This window comes from Corylus avellana, chromosome 2 (genome assembly GCF_965113065.1).
Source record: "Corylus avellana chromosome 2, dhCorAvel1.hap1.2, whole genome shotgun sequence".
Taxonomy (NCBI): Eukaryota; Viridiplantae; Streptophyta; class Magnoliopsida; order Fagales; family Betulaceae; genus Corylus; species Corylus avellana.
This window is the reverse complement of record NC_142491.1, coordinates 14677349-14699736: the sequence shown is the minus strand read 5'-3', so window position 1 is coordinate 14699736 and position 22388 is coordinate 14677349. Positions and strand designations below refer to the sequence as shown.

At 35.5% G+C, this 22388-nt stretch overlaps 3 protein-coding genes across 3 annotated transcripts; 1 reads left to right on the top strand and 2 right to left on the bottom strand.

Annotated features, from left to right (window-relative positions):
* Positions 1–14242: 14242 nt before the first annotated feature.
* Positions 14243–15697, top strand: LOC132171289 (uncharacterized). The gene is made up of 2 exons (XM_059582576.2): positions 14243–15058; positions 15143–15697. Exons 1-2 carry the CDS (start codon positions 14243–14245, stop codon positions 15695–15697), a joined length of 1371 nt encoding a protein of 456 aa, XP_059438559.2.
* Positions 15698–17110: 1413 nt separating this feature from the next.
* On the bottom strand, positions 17111–17863 carry LOC132171299 (uncharacterized). The gene has a single exon (XM_059582587.1). It carries the CDS (start codon positions 17861–17863, stop codon positions 17111–17113), a length of 753 nt encoding a protein of 250 aa, XP_059438570.1.
* Positions 17864–18507: 644 nt separating this feature from the next.
* Positions 18508–20265, bottom strand: LOC132171308 (protein NUCLEAR FUSION DEFECTIVE 4-like). The gene has a single exon (XM_059582598.2). The coding sequence runs from the start codon at positions 20263–20265 to the stop codon at positions 18508–18510; it is 1758 nt and encodes a 585-aa protein (XP_059438581.2).
* Positions 20266–22388: the final 2123 nt, after the last annotated feature.

Genomic DNA, 22388 nt, shown 5'->3' with positions numbered 1-22388 from the left:
TTTTTTTTCTTTGGGTCCTCTCGTAGTTAAGTGTGTAAATTAGGGCCGAATTTTTTGAAATGACACATAAACTTGAAAGAATTTAACTCAAAATTAATGGGTTATGGTTGATGAATCTGACCCATTTAATTAAATAAGTTGGGTTAGTATTGACCTATGTAATCTTATACTATGTCTCGACATGATCGGAATCCGACATGTGAAAACAAATTATTAGAATGTAAGTTCTTTTAATTATATCATTCTCAAATTATTGGTTGCTCCAATATAGTTTTTTTTTCTTAATATAATCGATCTATTATATTAAGAATAATAGATCGATTATGTAAAGTAACTTTTTCTTCTTCTTCTTCTTCTTCTTCTTATTTTTTTTTTTTATTTTTTTTTTTTCAATTTGAGTTTGTTCTCTAACCATTTGCTTCAATAGTAAGATGATAAAATTCAAATCACTAAGGCTCCATTGTTTTGGCATAAAATGATTTCAACGGTGTTTGGCTTCTATGGTTATTGTTGAGACAGTTATTAACACTGGTAGCAACTCAACTTCAAAGCCTGGTAAGAGCGAAAATGGATCAGTGATGGAAGGCCACGAAGTGGGGGATGTGGTGGCCGTTCCACCTCTAATGCCTAAGTTAGAACTTGAGTAAAATGAGAGTAAATGAAAATAAAGAAATAATACTGAATTGAGAGTATTCAAAGATAGAATTCACTATGTTAGTGTTGTAGCGGGCTCCTACTTTTATAGATGTAGTGAGTGGATCATTGTGGGACTCTTGTAGTGCTCCCTTGATCTTTGGGAGTATTTTAATTGATTGATATTCTCCAAGATACTCTCTGCGAGGTTTGCACCATGCTTCCCTTATGCACCTATACTCCTTTTGGCGAGACTTAGTTTGTTATCTTGGGATCGGGTTTCTTGAATGATAGTTGTGCTTCCTTGATTATGGGATATATATGATTCTGAGCTTAACCGTTTGATTTGGAGTGGACTAGGCGACCATACCAAGATTTTGGGGTTTGGGCTTAGTAGCTTAGTGAGCCATGGGCCTCTTATTTCAATGGACTATTTACTTAGGCTTTGAGGAACATTCTGTCTCATTAGTATCCCGCCATTTCCCTAGGTCATAGTGGTGGCCTAATGGAAATAAAATGACAATTTGTTTCTGGGCCTATTATACCAAGAAAAAGGAGGGACTTTTCCTATTTTGAGAAAAAAAGCCTTTTCCTTTGAAACTTCCCTTTCTTTTCTTTGGCACCTTTTCGTGGAGTTCATTTATGCCATGTGGCACGCCCTTTAAAGACGTGACTCAAGTCATGATGGGGAAAATACAGCGCACGTCTTTTACTGCTTGTAGTCGACACACGTCTACTCAGGGTTCATTTACAATAGGCGGTCATGAAGCGACGATACGGTTTTGCTGTCAGCGTTCCTTTTCAGACACATCCATTAAATTTTTCGAGGGTCGTTTGGGTTTCTCGATGACACGTGTCTACACCAGATGCAAAAGACCCTTCGAAGACGTCTTAAAAAATAGGGATTTGCCCTTCTCAAGTTATTTTCCCTTACCGCCGTCAAGCGTACTATGAAAAACAAAACAAAGGAAAAATCATGTCACTACAAAAAAAAATCAAGTTTTAATGATTACCTATTAGTGACGTTTTAAGGCCCAAAAAGTCACTAATAAGGTGGTGATGTGTTAATAGTGATGTGGGTGACAAGTCAAAAATTATGAGGTCAACAATGGTAATTAGTAACGTGTGGAATTGACCACACGTCACCAATTGGTGACGCGTCAAATATGGCACGTCACCTTTTTTTGAAGACATGCCAAGTTTAATACGTCACCAAAAAAAGTTGGCACGTCTCCAAAAAAAGGTGACGTGCTGTATTTGACACGTCCCCAATTAATGCAGCATGTCACCCTCACAAGGTGAAGTGTCAATTCTGACACGTCACTAAATTGTGTAATTTCTAAAAAAAAAAAAAAATCATCCCATATTTATTTTTTGAATTTCTCGTGGGTGTTTCACCCAAATTTTGGAGTTGCACGACTTGATATACGAGTTATTCATCTACTACCACTACATTAATTATCCATCTTTCCATCAATCCATCAAAACAACTATCAATTATCCATCAATTATCACAAATAATCAATTACAAAAAAAAAAAAAAAAAAATCCATTACAACAAACAATCAAAATTATCCATTATCACAAATACATCCAACTATACATCAACAATGTCACTATCCATCAACAAAACATAAAAAATATACAAGTGCACTAATACAACTTCAAAACACTTAAAAAAAATATATATACAACACCAGCATGACCGCCCGACATCTCCGCAACAAATGCAAATGATAAAACCAACAGTCAACAAACATGATAACATCTTACCAAGTCTAGGTCACTAAGTATTGAGCAACGTTAAAGTATACGAAGGTCATCATAATCAACAAATTTAGGTTTATAAACGGCGCCTAAACCATAGCATAACAAGTAACCATATCAAACATAACAAATAATGAAAAAACTGTAACCATACCAAACGTACCAAACGGCGCCTAAAATTAAACAATTCATGTTCATAAATAAAATAGCATAGCCTAGCATTATATATGACACTTGAAAAAAATGAAACAATTCATAAATAAATAAAATAGCATAGCCTAGCATTATATATATGATACTTTAAAAATTAAACAATTCATTTTCATAAATAAAATAACCTAGCCTAGTATTATATATGACACTTAAAAAAAATTAAACAATTCATGTTCAAAAATAAAATAGCCTAGCCTAGCATTATATATATATGACACTTAAAAATGCTAGGCTATGCTATTTTATGAGAGAGGTGCTAATTGTTTATAAGAAAAAGGAAGAAAACAAACATTTTCCTATTTTATTATGTTAATATGAGTCATATATAAAAAGCTCTAGCATTGCCTAGCATAGCCTCTCTCATAAAATAGCATAGCCTACAATTTTATTATGGTGGCGAAGGGGGAGGTTGCAGAGATAAGGAAAAATGTGCTAATTGTTTGGTTGGTAAATTGTGGTGTGAGAAAGTAGTTAATAAGGAAGCTTTTAAGTCGGTGCTCTAATGGATATGGCAAATGTTAAGCGCCAAAATATTCATATTTTAGTCCTTAAACTTATATGTGTTAATTACTTAAGTATGATTAATTTGTGCTATTTTAGTTCTTTTATGTGTTTTCCATGCTTTCGTAAGCTTTTGGAAGATAAGGAAGTAAATATGGAAGATTTGGATTCAAAGAGAGAAATTGGAAAAAATTGGAGTCCCTAATAGTGCTATCGAGCGCAAGGAACCTGCGATCGAGCGCACTATCAAAGAAGACAAGCAGCGATGTAGCCACCTGCGATCGAGCGCCGCACACATAGGATCGATCGCAGTCCTGCGATCGAGCGCACCCGTGCACTGGTGACACATCAGCTGCAATAAGACTCACTTTCCTTTCATATTAGGGTTTTTCAAGTCCTACTTGTAATAGGACTAAAACCCTACGAAATTTCTAGGTTTACAAGTGTAACAAGAAATTCTAAAGCCCTTTAAATAGACCTTTAAACCTTGAGAATAATCATCCGGGAATAGACACAACTTTGGGGAGAGGAATTTGAGGCTACTTCTATGAGTGGTCTCGTGAGGGCTTAAAATAAATGATACCCACAAACATTATAGTGTTATGTTGTTAACAAGAAAGAAGTTTCACATAAACCATAGTTCTTATTCATGAGCGAGCTTAAAAAGACAAACACCATCATTTTAATCAAAAGAAAATCCAGAATCAACTCACACTACAAAAAAAAGGGTATTTTTTGACGTGGCAAACAGTAACTCATGTTTGCCACGTCAAAAAATATTGACGTGTCTAAGTATACACGTCAACAAAAATACTATTGACGTGCCGCATTTTAACACGTCAAAATTTTTTGACGTGTGAGTATAACACGTCAAAAAGAAAACAAAATTTGTAAATAATTAAGAAATAATTGATATAAAAAATCTGTATTAAAAAAAAAAAATTAATTGGCATAAACAATTAATTTTGATTGGATAGGAAAATTAAGTTTATCATATTATAATATACTAATTTAGTATAGTAAATTGGTATATATGCATACGTATATATATCACATGCATGCCAACATGCATGTGATGTAATTTTCACATGCATGCATATAATTCAACCATTTCATTAACATTAATTTGAACATGATATTGTCATGCATAAATCAATCTAGTAATATTAACATGATAGTCATATTAATTTTTTTACAATATATAAGACATACTGAATACATTTATTTTATAAAACCTGCAAACTTCACATGAACTCGGCCAACACAAAATATGTAGTCGGTGAGTGGATTATTGAGCCATCATTAAAAAATATATTTAATTATCTATACATCTAGAATATTAATTTATTTTTTCTCTAATTAATTATAATTGTGTTGTATGGATAATGTGTTATATAAGAGGAAAAAATTATATAATAGAATACATATAATTTTAATAGAAATTATATGATACAGTGAATATAATTTTAATAAAATAAAAAGTAAAATAAATATAATTCATAATTATATTTTAAATTATATAATATAGTTAAATATGATTTTATTGGTTTTTGACGTGCCATGTGTGGCACGTCAAAAGTTTTTGTTGTGTCACACATGGCACGTCAAAAACTTTTGACGTGTTGTAGTTAACATGTCAAAATATTTTGACGTGTCTAACCAACACGTCAAAAAGAAAAAAAAAAATTGTAAATAATAAAGAAATAATTGATATAAAAAATTTGTATTAAAAAACAATTAATTCAAATTGGCTTAAAAAATTAATTTTGATTGGATAGGAAAATTAAGTTTATCATATTAGTATAAATTAATTGGTATATAATACGTATATATATCACTTGCATGCCATATATATATATATATATATATATATATATATATATATATATATATATATTGTATACCAATTAATATTAATGTGAACATGATATTATCATGCATAAATTTTTCCTACTAATATTAATATGATAGTCATATTAATTTTTTAAAATCTGGTAAGACATACTGAATACATTTATTTTATAAGACCCACAAACCTTACATAAACTCGGTGAGTGGATTATTGAGCCTTCATTAAAAAATATAGTTAATTCTCTATACATCTAGAATATTAATTTATTTATTGTCTAATTAATTGTAATTGTGTTGTATGGATAATGTGTTATATAAGAGGAAAAAAATATATAATACAATAAAATATAATTTTAATAGAAATTATATGATAGAATAAATGTAATTTTAATATAAATATAATTTATAATTATATTTTAAATTACAAATTAAAATAAATATGAATTTTTGACGTGCCACACATGGCGCGTCAAAAGCTTTTGACGTGCCATGTGGCACGTCAAAAAGCCTCTTGATGTGTCTGTATTGACATGTCAAGAGGCTTCCTCGGGAAGGCGCATCCAGCTGCGCCTTCCCAGCTTGCTTTTCCTTGAATTTTTTTTCTTTCTTTTTCCTTCTTCCCTCTCTTTCTTTCTCTCCCCCGCGCAACTTTAGATCATTCGCCAATTTTTTTTCTCCATCGATCAGCCCGGCTGGTCACCTTTGCAGCATTTCTCTCACCTGCGTCCTCTTAGTTAGCCCGGCTGTACTCTCTCTTTTTCACGTGGTGGTTCTCTCTCTCGGTGGTTCTCTCCCTCGCCGGCGCACGTCACCGTTGCTGCTCCCTCCGGCGACCACGACCTCAAGCCCCGAAGGCCCTCCCACGCGTTCTCCGACTCGAAAATCAGGTATACATATATGGTTTAATATATATATATATATTGGAATATAGATAGTAATTTATTTATTAGATAATTAAATAAATTAGTAATTTACAATGTATATTATTATATATTGTTGATGTAGTTATATTAGCAAATTAATTTTACATGTTAGCTAATTAATTTATTTGCTTAAGATATATGCTTTGTAATATTACTGCTTGTTTGACATATATGTTTTGTAAATGGTCATGAGAATATTGTTTAATGTATTTGCATGCATGCATGCACAGTTATGTAACATAATAGTTTGAAATTAGGTTTTTTTTGGAGAATTTTGCATTTAGATTTAGACCCATATTTTGTGTAGGTTTTGCTTGTGCACCTTATCATAACCAAAAAAAAAAAACAAAAAAAAACAAATAACAAGGGCATATCTATTTTGGTCGTTAATTTAGAATAAGTATGTAAATGCTAAGATGCGTAAGTACAAAGTAAAAAACAACTAACATAGGTTGCTGGATTTATTTTGTCTACACTTCCCATACAAATGCATAAATTTTATAATAAACGCAAAAAAGAAAATCAACATTTAACCTAGCTAGCTATATGTAATTTATTTAGGGTCCTCATATGTAAAAAAATTAATGGGGTTTTACAACTTTAGATTATGTAAATGTCATAAAAATGAAAACAAAAAAATTGCAGCAAATAAGATAGCCACATATATTTTATCAAGGGTCCCCATGTGGCACGTCAAATGTTTTTAAATTTGGACCTTAATTTTGTTTAGGTTTTGCAAATTTAGATTATGTAGATGTTATAATTAAAACTCAATGTATGTGTTTATTTGTTAAAAATAAACACATACATTGAAACGATGTACTTAAAGAAACACAAAAAAAAAAAAAAAAAAACATCTAAGTAACTAACTTAGATTTATTTTATTCAGTTACTGTTCCAGTAACTAAAGCTATGGACAAGAGTTGGATGACAAAGTCTAGGGGTACGAGGGAATACAGTGACGGGTGTAGATCATTCGTGGAGTTTGCAGTTAGGAACTGTACAATCCCTAATAGAAAAATTCACTGCCCATGTAAGGTGTGTCGTAATAAGCAGTGCCACCTGCTGGGTTTGGTATTTGACCACTTGACAAGGGGTAAGGGAATAATGATTGCATACAGAACCTGGTATTATCACGGGGAGAAGCCTGTCCGGTCTCTTGTTGCAGTCTCTACTTCGACTACCACGAACACAGATCAGGGTATAGGTGTAGCACAGGGTGAAAACTTGCAGTCAATGTTGCGTGATCTATTCGGCATGCACGGTGTTATGGAAGACAATTGTGAGCCTGAAGTGGCGGTGTAGGGGAATGAAGAAACTGTGAATGAAGAAGCCGGCGATGGTGACGTACTAAAGTACAATAACTTGCTTAAGAAGGCAGAGAAGCCACTTCATGATGGGACCAAACATAGCAGACTTAGTGCTACTGTACATCTGTACAATTTGAAGTGTGTTGGCGGACTTAGTAATGTAATATTTTCATCTTTTCTTGAATTCATCAATTAGTTGCTGCCTCCTAGTGATGAAGCTTTGCCAGTTAATACATATGAGGCAAAAAAGTTTCTAAGGAACATGGGCCTCGGGTATGAGAAGATCTCGGAGTGTCATAATAATTGTATGTTATTCTGGAAGAATAATAAGGATTTGGATGCATGTACTGTTTGTGGAATATCTAAGTGGAAGGATGAAATTCAGTTGGATGAGGATGGTCAACCCATATCATCGAGTAAGAAACGCTCGGTCAAGGTGTTTGGGTGGTTTCCACTCATACCACGACTGCAGAGATTGTTTATGTCAGAGCATACTGCTCCTTCTATGAGGTGGCATGCAGAAGGCCGGACTAAGGACGGTGTTTTGCGGCATCCGGCCGATGGTGAAGCGTGGAGGGCATTCGATAATTTTCATCCAGACTTTTCGGCGGACAGCAGTAACGTCAGGCTTGGACTAACCTCGGATGAAAGATATTTGTGAACTTTGTGTATGAAATTTTGGCTATTGCAAGGTAATTGGAATCAGTTCTTTCTAGATTTTTCTTAAATGATTATGTATGTGGATTAGAAGTATTGGAATATCAGGAATATTGGAATTGGAATATTGTAATCATTTCTTATTAAAAAAAAATATCTATTTTTTGACGTGTCAAACGGCGTGACACGTCAAAAACCATACATATAAATTTTTGACGTGGCAGAAAACTTTTGACGTGGCATTGTTCCCACGTCAAAAAAATCTTTTTTTGACGTGTTGCTCCCAACACGTCAAAAATCTGAGATTTTTGACACTCACCCTTTTAATCGTTAATAAACGTCAAAAAGCACATGTCAAAAGGGGTTTTTGACATGTCAATACCATTGACACATCAAAAACTCCTGGTAAAAAATTATCACAATTTTTGTAGTGTCACTCATAAATGAACAATTGAGACCTCATATGTTCTGAAAAGTGAAAAGTGTAATTAGCATACACTCATGAAGCTTTCAACTTAAACTCAAGATAAGTTCTATAAAATTTGTAAGAATTCCTAACAAATGCAACAACCAAGGCAAGATATGCATATTTTTTGTTTTTTTTACAGGCTCCGTAATGTCTAACTTCCTTAAGCTTTCTAATTGACCTATCAAACAAGTGTTAGGCCAATGACTTCCAAGCTAGCTTGCTTTAGGGTACTAGATGTAAAACATCCCTAATGTCTTATTAACTTAAATAGAAAAGGCTACAAAGTCAGATTAGCCATATCATAAATCAACACTAAACTTTACGCCTTTTGACGCGAACACTCAATGCTTAAAGAAAGATCATGATCTTTCTTTTCTTGTTCCTTCTCTTATTTATTTATTTATTTATTTTTTTATATATATCTTGCAAGCCAATGGTTATTCATCAATTGGTCATCCAACAAATCTCAAAGAGAACAAGCTTAAGCTCAAACATCATGCTTCACAGAAAACATGCTAATGTGTTCATAAAAATTTATCTCAAAACAAATGAAATCTCTTTTACCCAAAAATAAGTCAAAGGACTCAGACTCCTAATGACATAATGATGTGTTTAACCCTTTAACCAAGCTAATGAAATGCAAATCATAGTTATAGTTCAACTTAAACTTGACAACAACATAGCACAATTTTTTTTTTTTCAAACTTTTTTAACACAAAATGACAAATAAAAAAAAAAAATAAGAACAAAAATAAATAGACAAAGTGTTTTTCCATACCCCCAAACTTCAACACCAAAACACCAGTCAACAAAAACTAATAACAATATTTTTTTCATCAAAACAAACATGAAAAGATTAATTGCTGTTAGAAACAAAAGCAAATAAAAATAACATGTAATGAAAACGGAAAGAAAGAATTTGTGAAGTGAAGTGCAAAAAATAAACTAGAGGAGAAAACTTTACAGCGCTCCCCCTATCATGCGGATGTCCAAACAATCCATTCCACCCCTTCTTCTTCAAAACTTCATACCCCTCTGGAATGATATTTCGCCATCTTATCTAAAATTGCTTGCTTCGAAGGATCTTTTTAGAAAAGTGGTTCTTAGATTTGTGTCCTTGTGTGCACAAGTCCTTGAGTATCTTGACATAAGATGGCTCTTTGAGACATTCAGGCGATGAAGCTTTGGATTCTTGATGTGTCTCAAGAGGGACAGTGATGCAGGCATGGGCTTCAATACTCACTTCCATGTCATTGGGAGATCAGGATTTGTTGGGGCTCACTGTTCTCATGGTGCTCAACTAACTTTGAAACTCTTCTTCCTTATTGTTATCCTCTATGCTCTCATTGTCCCAATATTAAGTCATTGGGTCAAGTTGATGTTCAGATGAGTGTTCATTCTCACTCTGGCCAATCTATTCTTCCCTCCCTGCGGTAGCTTGAATGTTGGCATCTTTGAGTTCTTGATTGAATTGTTGCAGTTCTTGTATGGTCTTGGAGTTGGAAGTCTTAAGCTCTTGTATAGCTTGTTGGATATTTTGACTGGATTGTTGCATATTTTGCATGAATGCTTTGAATGTGTCTTCCAATGATAACTCTTGTGGAAGAGGCTATGGCACTTGAGTGATGGATTGATAAGCAGACGGTTGAGCTTGGTGATCGAACTGCGGATAGTCTAAGTGGTGCACTTCATCACATTGGTGAGCGTAATTTTTTGTAGCCTGAGCTAATCATGAGAAATTAGATTGGTTGCTCCAGTCAGGGTTGTAATAATTGAAATTTGAATCAAACCCTGGACTAAAGAAATTGGTGTTCATTTGCTCATATGAAAAAGTAGAAATTGTCCCCATGATAGACAATCACTATAATGATGATAAGGATTGGAGTAGTATGAACATGGTTTATGTAGGTAAAAATTTTGAGGGTAGTTGGTAGGAGTTAGTGTCCTACAACTAGGGGAAGCATTTTGTACAGAAAAATCATAAAAATCATAAAATGGAAAATCCATACTGCATCCTCACTTTTTAGCATGCAATTATCCCACATAAACATTAACCATTTTTTTTTTCTTTTTAAGTAAAATAAACTTAAAAAAATAACACAATAATTAAAAAATAATTAAATAAAAACTAAAATTTAAAAACTCACAAAAATGACCAAAATAAATTTTTGACAAAATTTTTCAGTTACTGCCAGTCTGTTGGTGCTGCCTCTAGAGGTGCACTCGAGTGCAGGCTGGATGAGATCGAGTGCAGGTGCGTTGATCCGTTAGTGATGTTGCAGCTGCGTGCGTGCGCTCGAACTGAAGCAAGGAGTTGTCGAGCGTAGGCACGCACAACATGAAACAGATGTTGCCTTTGACCGTGAGTGCGCTCGAGCGTACTGCGGTTGCGCTCGATCGCACTTGCGTTGGTGTTCAGAAGGTGCTGTCTGCTGCGCGCTGGTCTATTGACTGGTGCTCCTTGCGGCGCAAGTGCGCTCAAGCATGCTGATGTGCGCTCGATCTCGCTCGGATCAGTGTGCAGATCAGGATTCGGCAAAACTGCAAAATAATCCCAAAAACAACAAAGAAAAAGAATTTTTTTATTTTTTTTATTTTTTTTTAATATATATATTACAAATAGGAATAAAAATTGCAGAAAAATAAAATCCTAATTATAACTAGTATAAAGATAAAATCAATTTAAATATATATTGTTTTTAAAAATTGAACAATTCTCCGGCAACGGCGCCAAAAACTTGTTGTGCAAATTTTAACATACTTGCAAGTGCACGAATCGTTTGCAATATACTGTTTTGCAAGTGTGAAGTCGAACCCACAAGGAATTGTATTTTGGCAAGATCAATTTATATCTAAACTAATTAAATCCTAACCTAGTTCCAAAAGGTTTTTGATTTTGGGTTTTTAAAACTAAAAGACAACATAAACTAAATAAAGTAAAACAAAAGATAAATGTACTAAAGCTTGGGACTTCCTACTCACCAAATCATAACAACATACTTCATGTTCATCAATATTAATCCGAAGTTCTCACAAATTAAAATCTTAGATATGTTTTACTATGCTTCAACAGTTAATTGAAACCATCCCATGTATCCATTCATTGCACAAATCACAAAAGAAATCCAATATCAATTAAATCATTAGATGTATGCGTAAATCACAAAAGATATACAATTTTAATTGAACATCTAATGTATCCGTAGAACAAATTACAAGGGATATCCAATTTTCAGGCAAATAAAATCAATCAATCAATTGTACTAAATTATCTCAAATCATCAAGTGTATCCTTGAATTACAAAAGATATCCAAGAATCATTCAAACCAACTGAAAAGAAGTTAAACAATTGAAATATAAAACTCAATAAAATCGGATAAATAAAGACTTACATAAAAGTGATGTCATTCTTCATCGGTGAGGCTTCATCCCCAACCTTAGTTGAAAATTTAGCTCCACATAAAAATAAAATTTAAACCTAAACCTAAACCTAAAGAAAAACTAAACTAAAGACAAAAGCTGTAGAATTTTGCTCTCTGGACTTGTATAACTTTTCTTGAATGCAAAGAGGTCCATTTATAGGCTTAGGAAAGTCCTAGAAACCCTATTAAACCTAGATAATTAGGAGGTCTGTCTCCCAGTGAAAATAGAAGTCTGAAATCGGAATAAGATTCGTCCAGATTTGTGTCCATTTATTGCGGGGCAATTTTGGCATAGTAACTGTCTGAATTAGAAAAATCCTCTTTCACAATGAATCGTAGTATTTTGAGTTAGCTTTCCAATGTCGTTTTAATCACCTCAAGCCGATACTTTAGAAAAAAATTATGATCAAAATACTGAGATATGTGTAGAATCTGAATTTGAATCCAATCTGAAATTTAATCCAATTTGATCTTTAATCTGATTTAAACTTTTTCTTGGATTTGGTTTAACTTAACCCCATCATCTAGGTCTGCTCAAAGTATGCTTTCTTCCAAACTTTGCATTTTTCTCTTTAAAGCTATAGTTTTTCTTCAACAACCTACAAAACACTAAAAACACAAAACTAACACAAGACATTAAATAACGACACAATTAAAGGATTAACTAATGTAAATAAAGGAGTCCAAACATGAAATATTTGGCACTTATCAGTGAGCGTAAGTTTTCTGATAGATAACGGGTATTAAAAGCTAAAAATAAGCAATTGGAAGAATTACAACGTCAGGAGGGAGGGGAGGATTGGGCTGCCATTAAAGCATTGGAAGGAGATATTGAGGTTATTCTTGAGAATGAAGACATGAAGTGGAAGTAGCGGGCAAAGCAGAGTTGGTACAAGCATGCAGATCGTAACACACCTTTTTTCCGTGCTTGGACTAACCATAGGCTGAAAATTAATTGGATTGAGAAAATCAAGGATGAGGAGGGTAGGGAGTGGAAAAAATAGAATGATATTGGCATGGCTTTTACCCAGTTTTTCCAGCACTTGTTCATGGCAGGAGACATTTCTGGGGTGGATGATTGTGTTGCTAGCTTGGAGGCTCAATTTTCGGGGGGAAATGAATGCTACCCTTATGCGGGATTCCATCGTGTTGGAGGTGGAGAAGCCCTAAAGTAGATGCATCCGCTCAAATCGCCTAGAGCAGATGGATTTTCAGCTTGCTTTTATCAAAATTCTTGGACTACGGTGCAAAGGGAGGTATGTTAGGCGGTTTTGGGTATCCTTAATCATGATATCTTTGATGTTGATCTTAATGTCACTCATATTGCACTCATTCCAAAGATTAAAACTCCCTCTAAAGTAACTGATTATAGGCCGATTAGCTTATGTAATGTGATGTATAAGCTTATTTCTAAGGTTCTTGCTAATTGCTAAAAGCTTGTATTACCCCATATTTATTACGCCATATTTATTACCCCATATTATATGCCCCATACAAAGTGCTTTCATTCCGGGTAGGTTAATCACGGATAACATTTTGGTGGCCTTTGAGGCTATGCATACTATGGATGGGAGAATGAAGGGAAGGCAAGGGTATATGCATTAAAATTAGACATGAGCAAGGCCTACGACTGGGTTGAGTGGGATTTTTTTGGAGGCGGTGATGTGGAAATTGGGGTTTATGGAAATATGGATTCAGTTGACTATGACCTGTGTAAACTCTGTGACTTATTCGGTATTGATTCATGGGAAGCCTTATGGACAAATTATTCCAACAATGGGAATCAGGCAAGGGGATCAATTGTCTATGTATTCCTTCATTTTGTGTGCTGAAGGCTTGAGTTCTTTCCTACAAAAAGCTGAATCAAATAAATTGATTACGGGTCTCCCTATCACTTGTGGGGGAACAAAGTTAAATCATTTGTTTTTTGCAAATGATAGTTTGCTGTTTTGTAAAGCAAACACCCTTGAATGGTTGCTTATCCAGCAAATCCTTAAGGTATATGAGAAAGCGTTTGGGCATAAATTGAACCGGGAAAAAACGTCCATCTTTTTCAGAAAAAATACTCATAGAGAAGCTAAGGATCACATTCTTTCTATAGCGAGCATTAACTTCACAAGAAGGTATGAGAAGCATCTTGGTCTCCCCACTTTAGTGGGCAGATCGCATGTAGAAGCTTTCATGGGTATTAAGGCAAGAATATAGTAGTGTATTAATGGATGGAAAGAGAAGTTTCTGTCACAAGCTGGAAAAGAAGTCCTATTAAAGGTTGTTATTCAGGCTATTCCGACGTAGACAATGAGTGTCTTTCAATTACCCAAAACGTTGTGTAAAGATACAAATTCAATGATGTCAAAGTTTTGGTGGGGGCAAAAAGGGAATGATGCTCGAATAGCTTGGATGAGTTAGGAAAGATTGGGGAGGGTAAAGGAGAAGGGTGGGATGGGGTATCGGGATTTGGAGAATTTTAATTTGGCGTTATTGGCAAAACAAGGATGGAGGCTTCTCCAAAATCCTCTTTCATTGGTGGCAAATATTATCCGGGAGGCTCTTTTCTTGAATCAGGATTGGGACATCGACCATCTTTTGCATGGCGTAATATATGGAATGCAAAGTCACTTCTAAACAGGGGTTTGATTTGGTGGGTGGGGAATGGATCATCTATTAAAATTTGGCATGACCGATGGGTTCCGGTGCCTTCGACTTATGCGATACAATCGCCTATGAGGATATTAGATAGTGAAGAAACGGTTGATGCTCTTATTGATGAGGAAACTCAATGGTGTAATACTCCACTTATTCACGAAATTTTCTCGAGAGATGAGGCAGCCATGATTTGTAGTATCCCCATTTGTCCAGGACGGCAACGTGATAGATTGGCTTGGATGGGTACAAAAAATGGAGAATTTTCCTTCAAAAGTGCATATCACTTGGCGAAAGATATATGTGAAGGTAGTAGAGGGAGCTGTTCGGAGTCTTCTTTAGTTACTCATCAGTGGAAGAACGTATGGCATACTGCTGGGCCTATGGCGGTGAAGACTTTTTTATGGCAAGCATCTAATGAAATTCTAGCCACTCGGGTAAATCTCGATAAAAAAGGTATTACATATGATCCTTTGTGTCCTATATGTGGCTTGGCTAGTGAGACTGTCGTGCATATTCTGTGGACTTGTCCATCAGCAAATGATGTTTGGATTGAGTGTATGAAGTCTATCTATAAAAGCTCTTTGAAGGAGGACACTTTTCTAAATGTATTGGAGATGTTACAGAGAAGGTTGGATGATGAAGGGATGCAGTTAGTGGCCGTTGTGGCACGGCTTCTCTGGTTTCACAGAAATTAATTGGTATTTGAAGGAGTTTTTCAATCCCCTTCAGTGCTGTTTCGATTGGCGCAGGAGCAGTTGGAGAGTTTCAGGATTGCAGAACTGGGTCGTTGTGTCCATGGTAGCCCATCGCCTCCACTGCCAAATCCTGTTATGCAGAGTTGGAAAAAACCTCCTTATGGGGTTATCAATCTTAACTGGGATTCTGCTATTGATAAAGAGGGGCAGAAGATGGGAATAGGCATTATTGCCCGTGACCATAATGGAGATATATATGCTGCTTTTGTGGCGTCAAGGCAGTACATCATTGATCCCACCACAGATGAAGCTCTGGCAGCTTGGAAAATGGCTCAGCTCTATGTACCTATGGGACTTAACGATGTTATGCTAGAAGGTGATTCTCTAGAAGTGGTTCAAGCTCTTTGCGAGGAGGAGAGTACGTGGGGAAGGTATGGGGCTTTGATAACTGATGCAAAATTTCTTCTTCAAAATATTCAAAGATGGAGCGTATGTCATGTGAAAATGCGGCAAATGAAGCAGCACATAGATTTGCGAAAATGGCTCTTTCTACTAGTGAGGAGAGAATACGGAGAGAGGATTACCCTTTGTGTATCCATGATATTGTAATTGCTGAAGCTATTTCTGATTAATGATATTTGATTTCTTTTCAAAAAAAAAAAAAAAAAAAAGAAATGGAGATTTGAACAAGTAACCTCCAATGATGCGTAGTCTTTAGCCGATTGAACTACCCGGAAACAATCTTAATTAGATAATTAAGCAAAGATTAAATGTCATTTTTCATTTATTATTAACTGTGTAACTTTTTTTTTTTTTTTTTTTGAGCCTATTAACTGTGTAACTTAAGATATGCCAACAGAAAAGTAGATGAGCAATGCAAGGCATTTTTTTTCTTTTGGGTCCTCTTGTGGTTTCTAGTGTAAATTAGGGCCAAAAATTATTTAAACAACCCATAAGCTTGCAGGAATTCAACACAAAATTAATAGATTATGGTTGATAAGTTTGACCCGTTTAATTAAATGAGTTTTATTAGTATTGACCTATAATCTTATACTATGCCTCGACACGATCTAAACCCGACACATGAACAAAATGTATTACTGAGGACAATATATTTTGTAAATTTAAAAAAAAAAAAAAAAAAAAAGACCCTCCGAAAAAACTTCTCATTCAGTTTTGCAAATTAAAATAAAAAAAAAAAAAAGTTTTTAGTTCAAAGCCTTTTTATAACATAAAGAACAAGATCCTGATTTTTAATGCCCAAAACAAAAACAAAAAAAACAAAACAAAACCGAAATCTCGTAATTTAATCATCTGCAATTTTTTTTTTTTTTGAAATCATAAGAAATTTTGAATCGAAGTGACCAAATTAAATGAGACTAATATAATTAGTGATTTCATCCTCGTAAAAATTGCTAGTGGATGGAATCATGGAAGTAACATTTTCAATAGGAGGTGATGGTGGGAAAAGGGCTGGACTGGAGGGAGCTTGGTGGGTTTTCTGGAGGGTGTCCGGGTTGTGGGTTGAGGTTTGAAATGGTAGCTCGGGTGTGATTCTGGGTCGTGTAGAAGTTGGGTTATGGGTGGAGAGAAGGGTGACCCGTGACCCTTTGTGGGTTGGTCTCAACGTAACAGAGCATTCAGTAATCATGCTCATTGCTCAAGACATGCTTGTAATTTCACATTTTTTACTACACTATTGCAAGTGGCCTTAATTTTAATTCTATAGGATTTTTTTTTTTTTAATGGGTAAGATAAGATTTATTAAATTTAAAGATGACGAAATAACCCCCAATAAAAAGATGGAAATCACCCCTTGATTCCATTGCTGATAATTTTGTAGGCCGTTGAGCATGCTTGGGTGATTTTAAAGATATTGTATGTTTTTTTCCCTTGTTAACTTTTTCCTCTTTTTTCATTTATTTATTTATTTATTTGAATTGGTATTGCCTGATTTCATTTCACCAAAAAGGCTTACACAACAATCACAAAATCATGAATACAATCAGGAAAGAAACCGTTTCATAAGCGGTCCTCTCCTATGGATAGTGCCAATCTTGCTAGCTTATGCGCCTCTGCGTTGCCTTTTCGCTTCACATGATGAACCTCCCACCTTTGTATATCTTGGAGAAGAAGTTTTGTCTCATTTATTAGAAGGCCACATCTGCTCCTGCACACTCCATCTTTCCTCAACCACTGCACGATCTCCAAAGAGTCGCCTTCCAACACTACATGTGAGAAACCAGACTGATGGCTCAACTCAACCGCTAACCAAGCACCTGCCGCCTCAGCAACAGCAGGATCTGTTAAGTCTGGCTTCATCGCGCACATTGCCACAATAATACGTCCTTCATGGTCACGAGCCAGGATACCCACTCCCATCCTCTTCCCAGCTTTGTCGATGGATGCATCCCAGTTAACCTTAATCCATCCATGACGTGGTTTCTCCCATCTCGTGATTGCTCGTGCTCCTATTCTGAAACTGCTCCTAGTTGGCCGTTGATCCACGGACTGGAACAGCTCCAGCTGTTCTGTGGCAATTTTATTAACTTTAGCTGGAGAGAGCAAGTCTTCGCCGAATACATATTTATTTCTTCTCAACCAGACTTGTCTTGCTACAAATGCCACTCGTTGTATTTCCTCTTTTTTCAGCCGTTCCATAAGCCTTCCCACAATGTTGATGAAATCAACTTCATCGCTAGAGCATTTTTGGATCCCCTTTCCATTTTCTAACCACACGTCCTTAGCAGCTGGGCAAGACCAAATTAAGTGCATGATCCACGGTTTCTGTAGCCCCTTCGCAGATTGGACACATGGCTTTTTCCTCTTAAAACACTTTCTTTGCTTTCTAACAACGTTGTCTGATTGTTCTTGATAGAAAATATATAATACTCTTAAGAGTAATGATATAAGGAGGACTAGAATTCTCCTAAAGTCACCCCAAATGTGATGTGGCATTGAAAATCACCAATAGATTAAAATTCAATTATGATCATCTCAAATTGAATGATGATTTTAAATGTCACATCACATTTGAAATGATTCTAAAAGGACTTTAGTCCTCTTTATATCATTATTCTACCCTTAGTGCATTGTTATCAAAATTTATATAGTGAGGCCTATATTTGGATAAATTAATTTTACATTGTGGGCTATATTATGTGTAAATATTCCAGCCTTGTGCTAAATGTCCTATTTTGCTCTTGACAAACAAAGCTACACTGAGGTTTTCAGACAGGCAGTTGTAGCATATAACTTTGGATTTGAAAGTCCATTATAGTCACTAAGCTATTAATTAAGGATAATCACCAAATTATATATAATCACCAATCCTTATACAGTAAACCAAAAGAGATAAACCAAATTATACATAATCCCCAATCAAGAGTAGAATAGAACGTAATACAATATATCATGAGCTATCGATCAGCTGAGAGTGTGGAAGCCACGATAGTCTCCAACTCCTCACCTCTATACCTCCTATATATATCACTTTGGTAAAATTCTTGCGTTCTTGCCGCCAGAATCAAGGATAAAAGACCTCCAAAAAATGTCGCAATGGCCATAAATGTAAAAGATAGGCAAAAGCATTGCTTCCCCTTGCAGACAAGTGGCATCCCCAAACCCTCCGGTCCATGTAGCTGCATTGCCTCTATATCATAAAGCCTTCTAGTGAATTGATTATTTAGCAAATATTGCCCAAGTGGACTTGCCACTTGCCCACAGTTGAACAATGTGGCATAGTGCTTAAGGCCAAAGAGGTCAAAAATTACAGACAAAGCCAACGGCAACTGTGCACCAAGTGTAAACGAAATGATCACTGACGCCAAATAGATTGAATTCTTGAAGGGGAAGGCGATGAAAAGTAGACCGATGCACGACATAAAAAGAACAGCCGACAACATAAGGGGACGTGGAACTTGATATTTCCTAACTAGTTTTTCAGAAATAAACCCACATAATACACGCCCAAAGAAATTCCATATGTTAATCAGGGAGATCAAAGTGATTACCGTCTTAGGCTCATATTGAAGCGCCTCACCAATTTGCTGCATGTTCTCCAAGGTGGTCAAGCATGAGCCAAGTCCAACAAATGTTGCAAGGAATATAATAAGCATGTCAGTGCTCACCAAAGCTTGCAATATTCCAAAGTCTTCTCCTCTCTTCGGTTTGTTAGAAATTGCAGCAAAGCAAGAGGTTTGTGTCACCTCTGAAGAATTCTGTTCTTCCTCAACAACAATTGTATCCTCTTCCGCTTCCTCTTGATTGGCAGAAAAATTTTGATCTTGTTCAACTGCTCGTGGGATCTCAACAATTATTGTAGTTGGAGGTGTTTGCATCTCCTTCAAAAGGACTACCTCTTGTCTTAAGGCGACCACTCCAGGTAAAAACAATAAGATGCACAATACTATTGCAAATCCAACATAAGCAGCTCGGAAGGCTATATGCGATTGAACCAAGGTCATAGTCATCAAATAGGCAGCAAGAGCGGCTGATAGATAGAGAAAATGATAAAACACATTAACCTCTTTTTGTTGCCTAATATTAACCTTCTTCTCCCCAATTATGTACATAGCTGATAGAGATACTAATGCCGGGAGCCACGCTGAGAGAAGGATCAAAGAGGCTGAATCATCTCCATAAATGGCCGAGCAAATTATACTAAGAATAGACCCACTAAGTCCTTGGTAGCCTTTAAACAAACCCAACAACATAGATCGTCTTTCTGGAAAATTTTTTAGAGAAGTGACCACAGACGCCGTGACTGCAAAATTCTGAGCATGGGCTCCAATAAATATATAAACACACATAAGCCAAAATTCTGGCTTGTGAATTCTTTCGGTGAAAGCCAACCATATCATAAAGTAGCCTAAGAAATTAGTGATTGAGCCCATGAGCAATACAAACCGTGTGGGAATGACCTCAACTATAAGTCCCGACAAAATTCCCATAGTTGTACCAATATCATTGCACTTGTTCAAAGTACTTGACATGGATTGGCTATATCCAAAATTTGTCTTGATGTCAGTGGAGTACATTGAGAAAAGATACTTCGTACCTGAAGTGGACATGATAAGAAAGGCTGCGAAGACCGATGTCCATTTGCCTCTTGCCACGTGTGCAGCAAAATTGAAACATTCGGTCTTTGACCGGACCATTTCTCCCCATCCTTTCATTTTTGCAGTGTTACCGTGAGAGTGAGAGTGAGACTGACAAACTTACGAAAGTTTGTTTTGGTGAGCAAGAGCTTGTGAGTCCTTGACGAAAACAAAGCGAGAGAGAGGGAGAGGGAGAGAGCTTGTGGTGGTGATGGAGACCCGAGAGGGAACTTCGTCGAACGGTGACGGTCTTGAACAAACTAGTGCAAGGAACACTCACCTAAACACAAACAAAAAAACAACAAGAAAGACATCAAAAAGAAGAAGAAGGTGGGAGGAAAGAAGAAGATATATGGATCATGAAGAGAAAAGATACCGGTGTCACAGTCACAGAAGTTGCTGGTCGCCTGTCGGAGGAGGAAAGGTGGTCCGGAGAACAGGCAGTTTGTTGATTATCTCTCTGTGTTTTGGGATTAGATTAAGATACCGGTGTCATAGTCACAGAAGTTGCTGGTCGCCGGTCGGAGGGGGAGAGGTGGTCCAGAGAAAGGCAGTTTGTTGATTCTCTCTCTGTGTCTCTGTTTTGGGATTAGATTGATTGTTGGGACAGACTTCACCGATCAAATTAACACGTACGTCAACCAGCTGTTATTCATGAAGAATCGAGTAAACAACAGAGGACCACAATCCTAATCCTTAAAGTGGAAAATAAAGGGACCACAATCCACAATCCAGAATCAGAGTAAAAAACAGAGGGCGCATGTGTGGGTGGATATGTTGCAGGAACGAGCTAGCTTGGGTTAATTTATTTACTACTTTTATTCCTGCAATAATGCATGCTTGGGTTTCAGCTTCATTAATCTCTTTCCTTATCAGATAATTATGGGGTAAACAGATTAATGGGATATATGTAATGTAATTTCCATTAATCATTTTCAATATTAACAGAACGGTTGCCTACATTTGTCATGTACAACTTGTTTTTTTAAAACAAATAATAATGTGGAAAATAAAGCCCCTCAATACCTGATTTAAAAAATTGAGCTTTTAAAGGTACCGTATATATATATATATATATATATATATATATATATATATATATATATAACAGCCCACATCAGCTATTTTGCTATCCATTATCCGTACAAGTGGATGCAAATGAGATTAGTAAAAATTACTATATGCATCTGCGTACCCTTTATATATGAGAGACCCTACTATTAGGTCCATCCTGATAATACCAATTTTACCGTTTTCAATTATCATGTGATATATCATCAATTTAAGAAAAATGCAAAAAATAAAAGTGAGAATAATCACACCAAATCAGAGAAAAAAACAAAAAAAAACCATAGCCGGCAAGACTTAGGCCGGACCCACGGCGTTGGTCTGGTCGGCCGTGAACACCTCAAACCCCGCCGGCCGTGACCCGCTTCTAAACTTGTTTTTAATGCTTCAAAACCCGTTTCTAATGCCTTAAAACCCGTCTCTAATGCCTCAAAACCCATTTCTAATGCCCCAAAATTCATTTATAATACCTCAAAACTTGTATTTGCATTCAAAACTAAAATCTAGAAGTAGAAGGTTAACTCTTTAAGAATTTTAACACCCTAAAATCTAATGTATTTTGGTACAAGTTACTTTCGTGCACTTTTTATGTTTTTGCTTATGTGTCGGTTATTGATTGAAGGCTGTAAAATTAGTGTTATCAGGATGGTCATGATAAAAGATTTTCTCTTTATATATATATACAATAAATTCACCCAAACCACATTGTTTTGGTGTTTAATACCATAATGACGTATTGGATTATGTATAGGTTATATTTACATTGTTTTCAAAAGAAATGTGGAATTAATATGTTTTCAAAATATTCGGGCTTAAAAAAAAAAAAAAAAAAACAAACAAACAAAGCACTAAAAATCGGTTTAAATTATTTTCAAAACCGTTTAAAATATGCTCTAATAAAGATTTAAAGAAGACCAAAATTTGACAACAAGGGGATTTCGTTTCAAAATTAGGATTCCCAACAATATTTACCGACTTGAGTTATTAGCAATTCGAATAAATAATATAAAAGACCCCATATAAAATACACGTACGTGTATAATGTCTAAAATGTATTTGAACATATGATTTGTCATGTTTCATACTGAGGGATAACACGGTAATAAATCATTGTAAAAGCCAATGATTTGTCA

Bases quoted from the DNA above. Each gene is read 5' to 3' on its own strand.
- LOC132171289 (XM_059582576.2), top strand. From the start codon at position 14,243: ATGGAGGCTTCTCCAAAATCCTCTTTCATTGGTGGCAAATATTATCCG. The intron at 15,059-15,142 runs GCACGGCTTCTC...CGATTGGCGCAG, and splicing joins TGCAGTTAGTGGCCGTTGTG to GAGCAGTTGGAGAGTTTCAG.
- LOC132171299 (XM_059582587.1), bottom strand. From the start codon at position 17,863: ATGCACTTAATTTGGTCTTGCCCAGCTGCTAAGGACGTGTGGTTAGAA.
- LOC132171308 (XM_059582598.2), bottom strand. From the start codon at position 20,265: ATGAAAGGATGGGGAGAAATGGTCCGGTCAAAGACCGAATGTTTCAAT.